This window comes from Octopus sinensis, linkage group LG28 (assembly GCF_006345805.1).
Source record: "Octopus sinensis linkage group LG28, ASM634580v1, whole genome shotgun sequence".
Taxonomy (NCBI): Eukaryota; Metazoa; Mollusca; class Cephalopoda; order Octopoda; family Octopodidae; genus Octopus; species Octopus sinensis.
Window position 1 is genome coordinate 5,040,552 of NC_043024.1, and position 19,391 is coordinate 5,059,942.

General features: G+C 37.2%; 2 protein-coding genes across 4 annotated transcripts in view; both read right to left on the reverse strand.

Annotated features, from left to right (window-relative positions):
- Positions 1–739, reverse strand: part of LOC115225627 (zinc finger protein 678-like) — a 28,874-nt gene extending 28,135 nt beyond the window's left edge. Inside the window, exons 1-2 of one of the 3 annotated variants that reach the window (XM_036514702.1) lie at positions 430–739; positions 23–93 (exon numbers count right to left, since the gene is read on the reverse strand). In XM_036514702.1, coding sequence (XP_036370595.1) covers positions 23–93; positions 430–626 — 268 coding nt within the window. In that variant the 5' untranslated portion in view covers positions 627–739. The remainder of the gene's footprint in view (positions 1–22; positions 94–429) is intronic. The other 2 variants (XM_036514701.1, XM_036514703.1) reach the window with 2 other exon arrangements.
- Positions 740–2,552: 1,813 nt separating this feature from the next.
- LOC115225629 (zinc finger protein 681-like) lies at positions 2,553–5,696 on the reverse strand. Its single transcript, XM_036514492.1, has 4 exons — positions 5,683–5,696; positions 3,487–3,758; positions 3,145–3,390; positions 2,553–2,629 (listed from the first exon to the last, which is right to left on the reverse strand). Exons 1-4 carry the CDS (start codon positions 5,694–5,696, stop codon positions 2,553–2,555), a joined length of 609 nt encoding a protein of 202 aa, XP_036370385.1.
- Between the last annotated feature and the right edge of the window lie 13,695 nt (positions 5,697–19,391).

The window sequence follows — 19,391 nt, forward strand, 5'->3', positions numbered from 1 at the left end:
TAACAGTGATATGGTTGCTCACCTGTATGAATACGTTTGTGGGTAGTTAAGTTACCTGTCTGACTGAATGATTTGCAACAGATATCACAGTGAAATGGTTTCTCCCCAGTATGAATGCGGTTGCGTTTATATAAGCTACTGCCAGCAGAGAATGATTTGTCACAGATATCACAGTGGTATTTCTTGTCACCTGTATGGCTATGTTTGTGAATATCTAAGCTATGAGTACGAGAGAAAAATTTACCACAGATTTCACAGTGAAATGGTTTCTCCCCTGTATGAATGCGTTTGTGTTTATATAAGCTGCTGCCATTAGAAAATGATTTACCTCAGATATTGCAGGTACATGGTTTATCCCCTGTATGAATACGTTTGTGTGTATTTAAGCTACTGCCAACAGAGAAAGATTTACCACAGATATCACAGGGGTATGGTTTCTCCCCTGTATGAATACGTTTGTGTTTAGTTAAGTTACTGCCCTCAATGAATGATTTACCACAGATATCACATTGATATGGTTTCTCCCCTGTATGAATACGTTTGTGGTTAGTTAATCTACTGCCAACAGAGAAAGATTTACCACAGATGTCACAGTCAAATGATGATTTTGAGGCTTCTTCCGACATCTTTTCAGGAAAAATATAATCAATCCTTTATGTTTTACCTATCAATAGCCTTTCAAAAATATTTCTTCTCTCACCAAAATATATTTTTGCTTTTATAGCTTTTATAGCTTATTCCAAACAAATATCACTTGTCTTATATTTCTTCAAAATGTGATCATTGCCAATATTTAGAAATGTTGCAAATATTTTTGTAAATCCATCAAAGTAAGGCGACGCTGGTAACAATCATGCTTGAATGGTGCTTTTTACGTTCCACCGGCATGGAAACCGATTAGCTGCTCTGGCAACGATCACACTCGGATGGTGCTCTTAGCGCTCCACTAGCATGGATGCCAGTCTTCGAATTCGATTTCACTTGCCTCAACAGGTCTTCACAAGCAGAGTTTAGTGTCCAATGAAGGAAAGGTACGTATAAGTGGGCTGGTTACACCTGGCATAGGCTTCACCACTTCATCCCAGGTCTTCCTGGGTTTACCTCTTCCACAGGTTCCTTCAACCGCTAGGGCGTGGCACTTTTTCACACATCTATCCTCATCCATTCTTGCCACATGACCATACCAGCTCAGTTGCTACTCTTGCACACATCTCATGCTTCTTGGGTCCAACTTTTCTCTCAAGGTACTTACACTCTGTCGAGTATGTACACTGACATTACACATCCATCGGATCATACTGGCTTCATTCCTTATGAGCTTACGCATGTCCTCACCAGTCACGGCCCATGTTTCACTCATGTAGCATGGCTGTTCGTACACGTGTCATACATCTTTTACTCTGAGTGAGAGGCCCTTTGTCACCAGCAGAGGTAAGAGCATCCTGTCTTGAATTCCTCTGTTATTGTCTGGAATTCTTCACTGTACACGTTGCCAACCCTCACCTTACTGACAGTGTCCCTGTACATAGCTTAAACAGCTCTCACTAACCATTCATCTATCCCTAGTTTCCTCATTGACAACCAGATAAGGGATCAAGGGACCCTGTCAAAGGCTTTCTCCATGTCAATGAAAGCCAGGTACAGAGGTTCATCTTTGGCTAGGTATTTCTCCTGCAGCTGTCTTACCAGAAATATAGCATCAGTGGTGCTTTTCCCTGGCACAAACCCAAACTGAATCACCTGTAAACTGACTCCCTAATTAGTTAGGCTATGACCCTTTCTATGACCTTCATTGCCTGATCTATACATATATATATATATGATAACCAGCTTGTGTGTCAGGCCGACCAAAGCCTTGTGAGTGGATTTGTAGATGGAAACTAAAAAGAAGTGGGTTGTATATACGTATAAATATATATATATGTATGTGTGTCTGTGTTTGTCCCCCCAAACATCACTTGACAACTGATGCTGGTGTGTTTATGTCCACGTAGCTTAGCGGTTCTGCAAAAGAGACCGATAGAATAAGTATTAGGCTTAAAAGTAAAGCATGGCCGCAATCAAATGACTGAAACAAGTAAAAGAGTAAGGAGATATGTGTATTATTTTTGCGGGAGGTTTGGATAATATTTTGCGCAAGATAATTACCTATCACATAAGGAGACCGGAGAAAAGTTTGGTATTATTTATTCAGCATTACATATGTTTCATTTCCTAATAGGAATTATAAACTTTTAGATGTGTAGAGAACATGTAAGATATTTCCTATAAGAAATTCTTCAGACATACATAAGTGTGTGTGTGTGTACCCTTGTCCAAATATTATGTGAGTGTTCGTAAATGGCCATCATGACCGTCATACTTGTGCAGTTGTTCATTTCCGGTCCTCTGCGTAAAATATGTCTCACCAAGGAAAATATTTCCTTGCTTGGAAACAGGTGAAGATTGGTGAAAGGAAAGGCATCCAGCTGAAGAAAATCTCCAATGAATTCCATCTGATCCATGGAAGCATGGAAAAGTGATGAGGATCATCATCATCATCATCATCATCATCATAGTTCGTCTTCTGTATGAATGCAGTTATGCTTTAATAATTGATAATTTTCACAGATTGATTCAGCACAAATATCTTGAGGTATGGATATATCTTTCATATTAATAGGACTGTGTACAAACAATTCACCGTTTCGATAGAATGATTAAGCACTGCTATCACAGTGATATGTTTTCCTTCTTCAGTCAATGCTCTCTTCATTCGTTAAAGGATCATTTCAAGTGAAAGATTTACTAGAGATATCACATTCATAACATCGTTTCAATCAAGTGTAGAGATTTTCCTGAGGTACAAGCTTGTCCTTCTGAAGGAATGTTATACAACAATGGGGTCCTTTGCATAACAAATACACTTGTGTCTAATTAAGTGATGTTTTTGTGTGAATGATTTACTGCAGATATCACAATGATATGGTTTTAGCCCAGTATGAGTAAGTATGTGTGTACTTAAGATACCCTTTTGAGAAAACGACTTGCCACAGATATCGCAGTGATATGGTTGCTCACCTGTATGAACACGTTTGTGTGTCGTTAAGTTAGCTGTCTGACTGAATGATTTGCCACAGATATCACAGCGATATGGTTGCTCACCTGTATGAATACGCTTGTGTCTGGTTAAGTAAACTGCCTGACTGAATGATTTGCCACAGATATCACAGTGGTATTCTTTGTCCCCTGTATGGATTTGTTTGTGAATATCTAAGCTATGAGAAAATGATTCACCAGAGATATCAGAATGAAATGGTTTCTCACCTGTATGAATACGCTTGTGTTTAGTTAAGCCAATCTTTTCAGTAAAAGATTTACCACATAAATCACATTGATATGGTTTCTTCCCTGTATGGATACGTTTGTGCTTAATTAAGCTACTATCATCAGAAAATGATTTACCACAAATATCACAGGGATATGGCTTCTCCCCTGTGTGAATACGTTTGTGTTTGGTTAAGCCACTGTTTTCAGGGAAAGATTTACCACAGATATCACAAGGAAATGGTTTCTCCCTTGTATGGATATGCTTATGTTTAGTTAAGCTGCTGTCATCAGAAAATGATTTACTACAGATATTACAGGGATAAGGTCTTTCTCCTGTATGAGTACGTATGTGTCGAGTTAAGTGACTGTCATTGGAGAATGATTTACAACAGATATCACAGGAATATGGCTTCTCCCCTGTATGAATACTCCTGTGTTTAGTCAAGCCACTGTTTTCAGGGAAAGATTTAACACATATATCACAAGGAAATGGTTTCTCCCCTGTATGAATACGCTTGTGTTTAGTTAAGTTACAGTTTTCAGGGAAAGATTTACCACATATATCACAAGGAAATGGTTTCTCCCCTGTATGAATACGTTTGTGCCGAGTTAAGTGACTGCCATTTAAGAATGATTTACCACAGATACTACAGTGATATGGTTTCTCCCCTGTATGAATTTGTTTGTGTTGATTAAATTTACTTTCTTCTAAGAATGACTCTTTGCAGATGTCACAGTCATATGATGGTTTTCCTAATTCTTCCGACGTCTCTTCAAGAAAAATAAAATCAATCCTTAAAGTTTTACACGTCAATAACTTTTCACAAATTTCTCTCCTCTCACTAAAATATATGTTTCTTCTTTTCGTTTTTATAGTTTATTCCAAACAAATATCAATTTTGTTAGATTTCTTCTAAATGTGATCATTGCCAATATTTAAAAATGTTGCAAATACTCTTTGGAAATCCATCAAAGTATATTTAAAAGAGAAAATTATCTCTTGCACATTTCAGACACAGAAGTAAAGAAATGCTTTCTCGCTCAGAGGAAATATTTTACTGTAATTCAGCAATGTTTTATAGAAGCAGGATTATACATTTGTAGAATATCTTTGCAGAGTCTTTCAAACATGATACATATTGATGATTCTTTAAAAGTAAAAAATACTTTTTAGCCAATTTCATGTGATTTTCTGAAAGAATAGAAAAAATAATATAAGACATCAAGTAAGTTTAAAAGGCAGTTATTCAAAAGTGCAAATTTACAACATTACTGTTTTTACAAATTGTAGAAGTAATCCTCTATCTGAACTATTAAATTTATCCCATCTATTTTCAAGAGGTTTATATCACAGACATATCTATCGTAATAACACCTCCTGGACATTGCGTCTGTCCTAGACACACACCAATATACATGTCAATAACACTAGATATCTGATGGTTTCACCTCAGTCATGTGTCGTATTAACACAGCTTTGTTTGGTAACATAGACATCACTCCTCCTCTGCCTCATTCTGTACATTCGTAAATACACAAATACATAGATACGGGCAGCTTAATGTCAAAAGCCTTAAATTTGATTGAGTGATGGTGCAAAAAGCTGTACTATTGTCCATTAATAGCTCATCTACAAGCCCCCATTCCAAACACACTGATTGCAGCACTTCTGCAGCATTACCACCTGATTTCTCTCCATGATGCCATCCACCCTGGCCCACAATCCACCATTGCAAGATGTACCTTACCCAAGAGTGTGTCGCATCAATGGATAACCTTTGCTAATCCAACTTTTCAACGATTTGTTTACAACCCTTTGTTTTACCCTACAGCCCTTTATGATCCCAAATATCACTGCTTCCCTTTCATTTCTCTCTCCATCTGCCCCATCCCCTACCTACCCCCACATTCTGGTGACCCTTTTAAAGAGCTCTTTATCCCATTCGTTACGTAGGTCAGTCTTTGAAATCTACTGGTTTGCTTTTTTCATGCTCAACTTTGTTGCTTGCTCCAGGGCAGGTAATTTGCAAGACTTATTTATCTATGGTCCAAACCAGAAAACAAAAGAATGTTGTTTACCCAGAAGCTCTTAGATAATTTCCTTCAACATATGTCATAGAATTTCACTCCTTTCATAAAAGTTGTAAATTTTGTTTTTTTGTTTTATTATTATTATTATTGTTATTTCTTATGAATTCAGAATTGAATCCCAATAAAGAATGAATTATATCCAATTGAAGAATAAACTGAAATTACAGTAACAAATTTCTTTGCAACATATTCTGCTTTATTTCTTCCAATATGTGAGGAAAAATTTCATTGCCAGTCAATGCTGGGTGCCTCTGCTGGTTCATTATATAATCTTACTCTTACATGTTGTTAATCATTATTCATGATTATTATTATAATTATTTAATTAAAAAATGTTTTGTAATTTTATTTTTGGGTATGAAATGAAACAATTGTAGGTGATGATATTAAATAATTCCTAAAATAATTTATATCCAATAGATGTCGCCATTTTCTAACTTATTAATAATACCTATAATGTATATATATACTAGCAGACATTCCCTGCGTTGCCCGTGTTACATGCAATTGAAGAATTAGACTTTTCTGTAATGAACTTGAATACCTATGATTCGAATTTCATCAAAATTGCAGAAATTGTAATCATGACACACGTATCCCATACTACTGATTTTTATGCACAGATTCCAAAATTCCAGTCTTATGGAACCTGTTAAAAGGATTTTGCTCCTGAAAACTGGAGGTCATGGGGCTCTAAAATGTGTGAGTTACGGCCCCTATTGGGGGTGGGTGTTTTAATGTCAAGCAGAGAAGTTGAATTCTTGAGAATGTATGTAACTTGGGTCTTATATCTATTGTTTGAATTTGTTTGAAGGAGAAATGAAAGTGTCATGTTTGGAGTTTGCAAATGACCACTATACTGATACGTAACTGGGAAGAATAAATTTACAATCTACAAATGTCTTTGAATAACCAGTCACTCATCTGGGAAGGCCTTGAAATCAATGTTACCATCTGGGGACTATGTGTGACCCAGTGATAATAAAAGACTGAAAGGAGGTCTGCAACCAAAATAACTTTACTCGACACATTGCAACTGAATTAGTGGAGGCAAAGATGCCTCTCATTTACTTAACAATTTATGCACCACATTGTAGAAATCAGAATCGAAGTATATCTCAAAGCAAAGTCTTACACTGTTGTACATTGACATTGAATTACAAATAATGCTCATTTTTTATGCTCGGGTGACCCTACAGCTTCCAAGAGTACAACTGTATTCATCTTTGCTTAGATAAAATGAGTAAATTGTGGGTGTTAAGTCCCCATAAAGAGGTCTTTTTAACTTCTAAGAAGATGAAATTTTATTAATATTACTTCATTTGTATCTAATATGTATGGTTAAAATTTCTTCAATGGCATAAATATATGAATTGTCATGGGGGTTATGGCCCTTATGCATAGAATATAATTTCCAAATTTCATAAAGATTCCTTCAGTACTTTTAACCCATTCGTTACTATATTTCTGACCAAAATACACCCCTTATGTGTTTTAATTAATTTCTAACATAATCATAAATTTAGTCTGGTTTCATTAAACAACTATAACTTTTTTATTTATCAATATATTAACGTGAATTTTGGAAGATAATTTAATGAAATATTCTCAACCAATTCTATACTATAATTTTTGTCACAAAGTGACTCTAATTGCAGGTAGATACAGGTAAATTCCACAAATATAAAATTATTAAAATTTTGTTCAAACATCGCTATAGAATATATATTCAATTGGGTATATAACAAAATTTTACGATAGAATTTGTTATTCTGGGTAACTTTCTGATACCCACAATAATATTTATGACAAAATAGTCTTAATTTCATTTAAGGTTATGGGAAACCACTAACTATCCTTTCTTTCGCTTTGTTTACATTTAGCATAGCGGTTCGTTTCCGCCGTAATGATTTCAAATAGGCTCATTCGAAAAAGTAAAAAGAAATAGTCTAAGGCTTTACTCTTCTGGGAAAGTCTGTGGCTTGGTCCAGTTTCTTCAGAAAAATTACCGAAAGAAACAGTTTTTAAATTTTCACTCCATTCAGGAGCCAATTCATTTTCTTTATCGCTGTCGGAGCTCTTGGATTCACTGTTTTCACTTTCGGAAAATGAAACATCAGATTCATTATCAAATACCACGTGCTTTTTTTTTTCAGTCATAGAGTTAGATTTATGAAGGTCTTCAGTAGGAAATCCTTCGAATTCTGACTCGCTGCTTGATATAATGAAATTCGTATCCATTTTTATCAGAATTACAAATTTGAAAACACAATAAGAAAACAAATTTCGGAAAAAAAAAATCTCCCAAAATTCACGGAATAAAATTACACTTCGATTGTTGTACAAAACTGTAGTTGAACTGTTACGAAGTATAATACGTGTTTTCACGAATGTACTAAAGAGATTGCTCTGATATTCTCATTAAATATGAATAGGTAAATACGGGCGTTTGGTCACATTAACCAAAACGGGCGGTTTTGGTAACGAAAGGGTTAACCTAGTTTTGGATCATAAAAGAAATGACTAAATTTGGGAGTTAAATCCCCCTTTAGAGTGTCTTAGAATCCTGTGAGAAGTGGAAACTTTGAGAATACTTTTTGATGCTTGTCGATTACCCATGGTTGAATTTCATCAACATCAAAAATTTATGATTTTCATGGGGTTCTGTCCCCTTTAAGCCATCTGAAATTCAACCAAAAATATTGCATTTATCCATCCTTATGCATTGAATCTAAGTTCCAAATATGATAAGGATCCATTCAGTAATTTTGGTCCATGAAATTGTATGAAAACACAACATTACTCTTCTCCAAGGCTTGGATTTTGTGTTCCAAATTTCATTAGGATCGGTGCAGCAGTTTTCAAATGTATAAGTAACACAACCAAACACATAAAGACATTGACCTTGATATAATAGATATGAATGTGCACATATACATACATGTATATATATACATGTATGTATGTATGTATTCTATATATATATATATATCTATACACACACTCACAGAAAAATTGATAGATACAACTGAGTGGGCAAAGAAAGATATGAGACACAGCCTAGTGCTTTTTTTATGTTGATAAGCCTGGTGTTTATCCTGTCAGTTTTGGAGATGTAAATAAACGAACAGCAGTGATGAAGGTGAAGCATAGAGACAAAGACACATATAAATTTACACACATACATACGATTGATTTCTTTCAGTCTCTGTCTACGAAATCCATATGTATATATATAGGTAAAATGAGACATACTTATCTGCATGGCCGAAACAGCTGTCAGTTATAATGTATATGTATTTTTATATCTTGTTATATTTATTTAGTTATACCTCACTATATTGATTGTAATTATTGTACTGTATTAATGTCTAATCTTAATGCTCTTGTGTAGTGTTTTAATAAAGTATATGATTCGGTATTATCTGATAGTTGATGAATGATTTAGATAGATTTCTCCATTTTCTTATTTGTATTATTATATATATATATATATATATATATCTATATATATAATATGAGACTACAGGAGTAGTTGAAAGCGCTATATGAAGTAATAATATGTGATATGTAAATAAATATCTATTTTTACAACCATCCAGCATTCTGAACATCTTTTTTCTTTATATATATACATACACACATACACACAATGATAAATTGATAGATAAAACTTAGTTGGCAAACCAAAATATGAGACACCCCTAGTGCTTTTTTTTTATTGATAAGCCTGGTACTTATTCTATCAGTTTCTTCTTATGAAACCAGTAAGTAATGGGTTTGTAAATAAACAAACAGCAGTGATGAGGGAGAAACACAGAGACAAAGACACACACATAGACTTACATATATTCGTACATATATATACGATTGATTTCTTTCAGTTTCTGTCTACAAAATCGACTGACAAGGCTTTGGTTGGTCTGAGGCTATAGCAAAAGACACATGCCAAGTCAACACACCGTATGACTGAACCCAGGACTGTGTGTTTGGGAACCAAATTTGCTACTGTACAGCCACACCTGCACCTATATATATGTGTGTGAATGTATGGGCGAATATATATATACAGAGGGACCAGCTATCCAAGTTCCGTGGTAGCTAAGGCAATTAGAAGCACGAAGACAGGGAAAGCCCCAGGCCCATCAGGAATTACTGCAGAGATGCTCAAAATATCTGGCAGTGTCCGCTATAACCTAGTCACCCGTATAGTCAACCAGGTGATACACGAAGGAGTCATTCCCAATGACTGGTGTAGCAGCATAATAGTCAACTGCTACAAGGGTAAAGGTGACGCCCTAGATACAAATAACTACAGGGGTATCAAGCTGCTAGATCAGGTAATGAAGGTTACGGAGAGGGTTATAGCCCAACAAATTAGAGAGAGAGTTAGCTTAGATCAGATGCAGTTTGGGTTCGTGCCAGGGAAAAGTACTACTGATGCTATATTCCGGGTAAGACAGCTGCAGGAGAAATACCTAGCCAAAGACAAACCCCTATACCTGGCTTTTGTTGATATGGAGAAAGCCTTCGACAGGGTCCCCCGATCCCTTATCTGGTGGTCAATGAGGAAACTAGGGATAGATGAATGGTTAGTGAGAGCTGTACAAGCCATGTACAGAGACGCTGCTAGTAAGGTGAGGGTTGGCATCGAGTACAGTGAAGAATTCAGGGTAGTGGTTGGGGTCCACCAAGGTTCAGTCCTCAGCCCCCTCCTATTTATCATAGTCCTCCAGGCAATAACGGAGGGATTCAAGACTGGATGCCCCTGGGAGCTCCTCTATGCTGATGACCTTGCTCTAATTGCTGAGTCTCTATCAGAACTGGAGGAGAAGTTTCAGGTATGGAAGCAAGGTTTAGAATCGAAGGGCCTTAGAATCAACCTAGCCAAAACCAAAGTACTAATAAGTAGAAAGGTAGACAATCCACAAATATCCTCGGGAAGATGGCCTTGCTCGATCTGTAGAAAAGGTGTAGGTAGAAACTCTATAAGATGTACCCAGTGTAAGCTATGGACACATAAGAGGTGCAGCAATGTCAAAGGTAGGCTAACTGGGAAGATAGTTTTTGTATGTGGCAGATGCTCGGGAGCATTGACCTCCGAAAATCTGCAGAAAACAACTTCCGTCACTTTCCGGGGGGAAAAACTAGAAGTAGTTGATAGCTTCCACTATCTAGGTGACCAAGTCAGTAGTGGGGGTGGGTGCGCTGAAAGTGTAACTGCTAGAATAAGAATAGCCTGGGCAAAGTTTAGGGAGCTCTTACCTCTGCTGGTGACTAAAGGCCTCTCGCTCAGAGTAAAAGGCAGACTGTATGATGCATGTGTACGAACAGCTATGCTACATGGCAGTGAAACATGGGCCGTGACTGCTGAGGACATGCGTAAGCTCGTGAGGAATGAAGCCAGTATGCTCCGATGGATGTGTAATGTCAGTGTACTTACTCGACAGAGCGTTAGTACCTTGAGAGAAATGTTTACCTAAGAAGCATCAGTTGTGTTGTGCAAGAGAGACGATTGCGCTGGTATGGTCATGTGGCGAGAATGGATGAAGATAGGTGTGTGAGAAAGTGCCAATCCCTAACATTTGAGGGAACCCGTGGAAGAGGTAGACCCAGGAAAACCTGGGACGAGGTGGTGAAGCACGACCTTTGGACGTTAGGTCTCACCATGGAAATGACTAGAGACCGAGACCTATGGAAGTATGCTGTGCGTGAGAAGACCCGGCAAGACTAGTGAAGCCATAACCCATGGCCCCTACCTGGGACGTAGTCAGTCCACCTGTGCATACCTTCCCTCTTGTGACACTTGTGAAGACCTGTTGAGGCAAGTGAAAATCAAAATCAAAATCAAACCAAATCAAAATAGATGAACATCAATGGAATTTGTATCCTTGTGGTACCAGTGCCGGTGGAACATAAGAAAACCATCCGAACGTGACTGTAGCCAGTACCGCATCATCTGGCCTCCGTGCTAAGGGCACGTAACAAACACCATCCGAGCATGGCCGTTCGCCAGCTTCGTCTGGCACCTGTGTCGGTGGCACATAAAAAACACCATCCGAGCGTGGCCGTCTGCCAGCCTCGTCTGGCACCTGTGTCGGTGGCACATAAAAAACACCATCTGAGCGTGGCCGTCCGCCAGCCTCATCTGGCACCTGTGTCGGTGGCACATAAAATCACCCACTACACTCTCGGAGTGGTTGGCGTTAGGAAGGGCATCCAGCTGTAGAAACACTGCCAGATCTGACTGGCCTGGTGCAGCCTTCAGGCTTGCCAGACCCCAGTTGAACCGTCCAACCCATGCTAGCATGGAAAGCGGACGTTAAACGATGATGATGATGATGAGGATGATGCATGTATATATGTGTACAGATTACATGTATATGTATATATGTGTATATATATGTGTACATATTATATATACATATATATATATATATATGTGTGTGTACATATTACATGTACATGTATATATATATATATATGTTGTGGTGTGTATATATGTGTACATATTACATGTATATATATATATATATACATACATATATATATATATATATATATATATATTTATATGTGTATGTATATATATATAGTATGTATATATATATATGTGTATTTATATATTGTATGTATATATATATATATGTATATATATATATATATGTATATATATATATTATATATATATATATATATTATATAGTATGTAGTATGTATATATATATATATATGTGTATATATATATATATATAGGTATGTATATATATATGTATGTATATATATATATATGTATGTATATATATGTATATATGTGTATATATATGTGTACATATTACATGTACATTTATATATATATATATGTATGTATATATATGTATATATGTGTATATATATGTGTACATATTACATGTACATTTATATATATATATATGTATCTTGGAAATATATCTAAGATATGGCAGGAAGAAAATGTGCTTAATGACTGGAAAGAGAGACTTCTCGTAAAATTGCCAAAAAAAGGTGATTTAAGCTTTTGCGAAAATTATAGAGGGATTATGCTATTATCGGCTCCTGGAAAAGATTTTAACAGGATACTTTTAGAGTGGATGAGGACAGCAGTTGACAAATTGTTGCATAAAGAATAAGCAGGATTTAGGAAGAACCGTTCAAGAAGATGATGATGATTATGACGACGACGACGACGATGATGATGATGATGAAGAAGAAGAAGAAAGAGAAGGGAGAATATGAATGAGTGAAAGTAGTGAGGTGTTGCATGACTTAAAGTTTGCACATTATGTGTTATAGCTGTGATTGGGGCTAATTTTTAATGGAATCTTAGGAATGTAATATTTGCGTGTGTATTTGTGTTATTCTAAAGCCGAAGTGAATATATCGTTTGTCGTAGACCCGATCAGAAAGGGCCTGTATTTCGTAATAAAGAGAGTTTCTTTACTTATTCGTTGGCTCGAGGTTGTATCGTCTCTGAATTGGTAGAGGGGGAAAATCCTGAAGCTTGGAGTTTTGTTGTTGGCGCAAATATCTGTGTTGGCTGAATGCTATTTTTCTGTTTTGGGGAATTTTTATCTGGGATCTGTGCAGGGCCATTCTTTTATGCAGACTATTTTTTGTTTGGCCTATTTATTGCTCTTGACACCCAGAGCAGGTTAGTGTGTGTATTAGGTTCTCTGAAGCACATGTGAAGTTGCTTTTCACTGTAAACCGTTGTCCCTGTTTGAAGGAGAATTCTGATCCCTTAATTAGATAATCGCATATCCCACAATTGGGTCTTCCACATTTTTTTACTGTCGGCTTCTGTGTTGATGAGCGTATTCGGGCTTGTGTTAGGAGACTTTCCATAGATTTAGGCTGTCTCTTGCATTTTATGATCGTGTGTGTTTGGAGGATTATGTTCATTCTGTGGTCTTTTTTTAGGAGGGGTATGTTTTGGAGGATGGTGTCGAAGGCTTCATTGTTGAGAGGTTGTGTGTGGAGATGTATGGTAAGGCTTTTGGTCGTAAATTTTTCTTTGATTTGGGATGTTTGAGTTGAAGGGCACGTTAAAATGCATATGTCAATAAGTGAAGGTGGGTATTCCTGGTGATAAGGGTATCTTTTAGTTCTTGTAGTCGTATGTCTCTGGTGTTTGCATTCGAAACTATAGTACATATCCTTTTTGCTAGATTGAAGGGGATATTCATTCTGGTGTGTCTGGGGTGGCATGAATTGAATGGAAGATATTGCTTAGAATCTGTAGGCTTATAGTATATATCTGTTTCTATTACATTATTAGATTTCTTAATGAGGATATCGAGGAAGGGGAGTTGTTGCTGGCTATATTCCATCGTGAATTGGATGTTTACATCCAGTCCATTTAAAATTGCTTGGAATTCTTTGAGTTTCTCTATATTTTCATGCCAAAGAATGAAACAGTCATCTAGACATCTCTTCCAGTTGTTTTCTATGAAGAGGGAGAAAGGGCTGCCATATCTTTCTAGAACCTTACAATACAGACTAATTTCTAGATATCCCATGACTAGGTTGGCAAAGGAGGGGGCCATTCGTGTACCCATCGCAGTCCCTGATTTTTGTCAGTAGAAGTTGTCTTTGAAGGCGAAGAAGTTATTTTCCAGGATGAATTTAACCCCTTCTATCACAAATTCTTTTTTGATGCGATGTGGGAGTTCGTTGGCGTGATTCTCTAACCAGAATTGAATTGCCTCTATTCCTAGGTTGCGGGGGATATTGGAATAGAGGTTGACTACATCGAAGGATACTAGCAGGGTGTTTTTGTTTATAATATTAGGTAGGTGATTGAGCATATCCAGGTCATCCCTTATATAGCTTTTGACATGTTTGAGGAGTGGTTTTAACAGGGTGTCTAAAAAGTTACTGAGGCGGTGGGTTTCGCATGCGGGACCTGCTATTATGGGTTTCAGTTTGAGGTCGTTAGGAATAGGGACTTTAATTTAATATATATATATAATTATATTAATTTTCACCAGACATCCTCCTACACCCTCTTCTACTTAACTATTGGTGGGTTGATGGTATAATCTTATTGATTAATGAATTGATTGACTGATTATTTTTATTTACAGAGAGCTTAAGAAATATTTCCCCCGGATTACTAAAAATATAGATATTCGAGTGGCCCCTTGGGCAAGTGTCTTCTACTATTTCCTCAGGCTCACGAAAGCCTTGAGTGGATCGGGTAGATGGAAACTGAAAGGAAGCTCTGTGTGTGTATGTGTGTGTGTATCTTTGTGTTTGTAGCCTATTACCGTTTAACAACAGGTGTTGGTGTGTTTATGTCCTGGTTTTGCCAAAAAGGCCGATAGAATAAAAACTAGGCTGAAAAAAATAAGTAGTAATTATCAGATTTCAAAAAATGTATCCAAACTGACATTTAATTTGTTGGCGACTGAAGTAAAATAACTGGTTTCTTCCTTTTGATACCTTTTAGAAGGTTCCAACAATCTGGAATTTTGGAATACGCTTTTGAGCGATCAGCATCCGGCTTAAACGCCACGGTTTGCCGCAAGCACCGATATTACTGACACAGATCCCACCTTTATTTTAACAAATTAGCTTGCGGTTTACATGTAGTAGTAGTAATGATAATGATGATGATGATGATCATCATCATCATCTTCTTCTTCTTCTTCCCTACCAATTTCATTTGGATCGATGCAGCAGTTTTCAAATGTATAAGTAACACACGAACACACATAAAGACATTGACTTTTATATAATAGATATGAATATGCATATATACCTAATGTATATATGTGTGTGTATATTATATATATATATCATCATCATCAGTTGGGGCTGCGCTGGCAACAGCCACGTTCGGATGGATCTCTTACGTGCCACCGGCACTGGTATCACAACTACAATTTCCATTGATGTTGATTGATTTCGATTTTGATTTTGATTTTCACTTGCCTCAACAAGTCTTCACAAATAGAGTTTTGTGTCCCAAGAAGGAAAGGTATGCATAAGTGGACTGGCTACATCCCTGGTAGAGGCCACGGGTTATGGTCTCACTTGTCCTGCTGGGTCTTCTCACGCACAGCATACTTCCAAAGGTCTTGGTCACTAGTCATTTCCTCAGTGAGACCTAATGTTCGAAGGTCATGCTTCACCACCTCATCCCAGGTTTTCCTGGGTCTACTTCTTCCACAGGTTCCCTCAACTGCTAGGGTGTGGCACTTTTTCAATATATATATATATATATATATAGGCACAGGAGTGGCTGTGTGGTAAGTAGCTTGTTTACCAACCACATGGTTCCGGGTTCAGTCCCACTGCGTGGTACCTTGGGCAGGTGTCTTCTACTATAGCCTCGGGCCGACAGAAAGTCACACATACATATATACATATGCATACACACACTCACACACACACACACACACACTCACACACACACACACACACACATATATGTATACATGCAACAAGCTTCCTTTCAGTTTCCATCTACCAAATCCACTCACAAAGTTTTGGTCAGTCCGAGGCTACAGTGGAAGACACTCGCCCAACATATATGTATATATATATATATATTATGCATATACATACATACATACATACACACACATACATACATACATACATACATACATACATACATACATAAATACATACATACATACATAGGCACGGATGTATGGGAAGAAGTATCCTTCTCAACCATATGGTTCCGGGTTCACTTCATGGCACCTTGGGCGAGTGTCTTCCACTGTAGCCTCGGACTGAATAAAGCTTTGTGAGTGGATTTGGTAGATGGAAACTGAAAGGAAGCTTGTTGCGTGTATACATATATATATATGTGTGTGTGTGTGTGTGTGTAAGTGTGTTCGCGTGTGTGTGTGTGTGTGAGTGTGTGTGTATGTATATGTATATGTATGTGTGACTTTCTGTCGGTTCGTCCCTGGCGTTGCTTTCTTTACATCCATGTAACTTAGCGGTTGAATAATTTACCAGGCTGTAAAAAATAAGTCAATTCATTCGACTAAAATTTCTTGAAGGCGGTGCCCCAGCATGGACGCAGTCTAATGTCAAAATATACAAAAGATTCATAAAACACAAGTCATTCAAATGAATAAATATATTAAAGAAATTTTTTTAAATTACGAAAATTGCTAAACAAATATTTTCAGTTTTGATATGCATATATGTGTGGCAATAACTGCATGTATGTATGTTGGTGCCAGTTGGTTACTGTTTGTGTGTGGTGTGTGTGTGTGTGTGTGTTTTTAATGTGGCTCTGAGAAGTCAGCAGCTACAGTGGGTGGGTGTAGCCATGCGTGCCTGTGTGTTTAGATGGACGGATCAATAGGTAGTTAGAAGGAGTTTGAAGGGTGTGTGGCTGTGTGTGTGTATTGACATGTGTGCACAGACGGAGTGGGAATGTGTGTGTGTGTGTATATGTCTCCCTCTCTTTGTCACTTTATCTCTCTGTGATGCATCGAAGACTATTGGTCTTACTGTCAATATCAAGAAAACTGAGCTTCTGTATATTTTGATGGAAAACATTAAAAACTGTTTCCCCTTTCACTCGTCTTCGATCCATCGAGTCCAATGATGCGAAAATGGATCAAGAAATCGATTCCAGAATCGGAAAATCACAGGCTATGAAACAACAACAAGGTATCGTAAATGGTGAAAGTTAATGTAAGACGGTTGTCTTGACAACATTGCCTTATGGTGCTGAATCTTGGACTTTGTACCAAAAGCACATCAACCAGCTTGACGCTTTTCATATGCAATGCGTGCGTACTACCTCCAACATGAAACTGAGCGACCATATTCCTAACAGTGAGGTACGATCAGAATGCAACATATCAGGTATTAAATTCATCCTCATCAAAATACAGTTTAGATAGTTAGGTCATCTCTCACGTATTCTGAAGCAACTTCTCTTTGGCCAATTCCTGTCAGGAAAGTCAGTTGGAAGGCCATTCCTGCGCTTCAAAGACAAACTAAAAGACAATCTCAAACGATGCAATGTTCCCTTTTCTTCTTCCTGGGAAACCAAAGCACCACATCGCAAGGACCTAGCATTAGTCCTGCTTCTTCTAAGGTTTGAGAAAAATCGAATCCAACACCGGGAACAAGTTTGTGCAAGCATGAAGACACGCTGGCAAAACAGTTCCTCTAAATAGAAATCTTAGCATCATTGTGGTTTTGTGGCACGAAGCAAAGCAGGCTTTATTGTCCACTCGAGAAAACACATGGTAAATGATCCAGAAGCACTGAAAGAAGGTGAGCACTCAACTTGTTTTGTTTGCAAGACACCAGGGGGCATGAAGAGACACATTCGCGTCCAAAGAACATGGTTCACGGTTTATTTGTCGTTCGCGACAAGATATCATCTTGTTTGTATATATTTGGTGTGTATATATATATATATATATATATATATATATATATATATATACATATATATACATGCATATATATATATATATATATGTATGTATATATGTATATATAATACACATATATATATGTATATATATATGTATGTATATATATATATATATATATATATTTATAATAGGATTAGCTCGTATACGAGTAGGTATATTTGTAAAAAATGAAGTTCGAAATGCTGCTGTATTATACAATTTTTAATTTTTATATATACATTATAACATGTTTCAGTTTCCTGAAATGAACCTTATCAAAAAAATTATATATAAAAAGAGACAGCTCATGCCGTCAAACACAAGAAATTCATTTATAATACACAACGGAGTCAGACATCTTAGAGTTCATGTATGTGATATATAGTTCATGTATAGTTGATATATAGTTTGAAGTATATGTTCAAAGTGTTCGATGCAGTGGCCCACGGTGGCGATACGTATTCAATACAAAAAACAGATCAAAGTGGTGGAAAGCGGTCAATACAGAAGATTGATGTTTCCGAAAGAGCGAGGAATTCATTTTTACCTTAAGCAATTGTGATGACCCATGGTGGAAGTTCGCTGGGTGGTTCTAGTGAGTTTTTGTGAAATGCTCGGTTTTATAATGCCTGTTAGGTGGTCAATCTAGCGTAGCGTGACGTCATCAATGTTTTGACCAATCGTTTCGTTAGGTGGCTTTAATCAAGTGGAACGGGACGTCATCATTATTTTGACCAATCGCTGCATTATAACTCCCTCTTGTTTGTTTCCTGTCTTCGTTAGTCAAGCATAGCGGGACATCATCCAGATTCTGCCCAATCACGACTTATAGCTACATTAGATCTGCCCCCTGTCTGTACTTGTTAGGTGACTATTCAAGCAGAAAAGGACGTCATCAATATTCTGACTAATGACTGTCCCCTGTTTGTATCCTGTCCATTCTAGCAGAGCTAGACGTCATCAACTTGTTGACCAATCAGAATCGGGTCTGACCCATAGCTGTATCGTATGTATCAGGGTCAGATTTGCACGAAAGAATTTTTTTCCTTTTTTACTAAGGCATATTTCCGTCAGAGTGAGTGTCTGTTTGAAGTAGCGGCCGTGGTGAATTTCGCTTCTCCTTTTCGGAGGACTTATCTTTTGTTTTAGTATTCCTGGCCCAGGGTGTTTAAACTTGGTCTAAATTTTTTTATGAAATATTGTTCTTTATTTTGGCGTTGTGTGAAGGTTGCGCTGTCACTGAATTATAGAGCGGGTAGTTGTAAATTTCGGATTTACATTTCCAGCACATCTATCTATGTGTCCGCTGACCGGTATTTTGCGGTATTCAGGGTTTTTAATTTGTGATTTATGCACCGCCATCCTGTTACGTAAGCTATTTTTTGTATGGCCATATACTGCCTATTGCAGCCTGCGCATGTTATGACGTAAATTAAGTTTTCTGATGCGCAGGTGAAGTTTGTTCTAATGGTGAACTGGTGGCCTTGTTCCAGTATAAATTCTGATCCTTCTTCAAGATGACACAGATTCCGCAGTTGGGCCTTCCACATTTTCTAACTGCTGGTTTTG

What these genes read in the sequence shown, in the direction of transcription:
- LOC115225629 (XM_036514492.1), bottom strand. An exon ending in TGGCTTAACCAAACACAAAC is followed by an intron (nt 3,391 to 3,486) that starts GTATTCACACAG and finishes GTATCCATACAG; the next exon opens with GGAAGAAACCATATCAATGT. An exon ending in ACACAAGCGTATTCATACAG is followed by an intron (nt 2,630 to 3,144) that starts GTGAGCAACCAT and finishes CCATACCTCAAG; the next exon opens with ATATTTGTGCTGAATCAATC.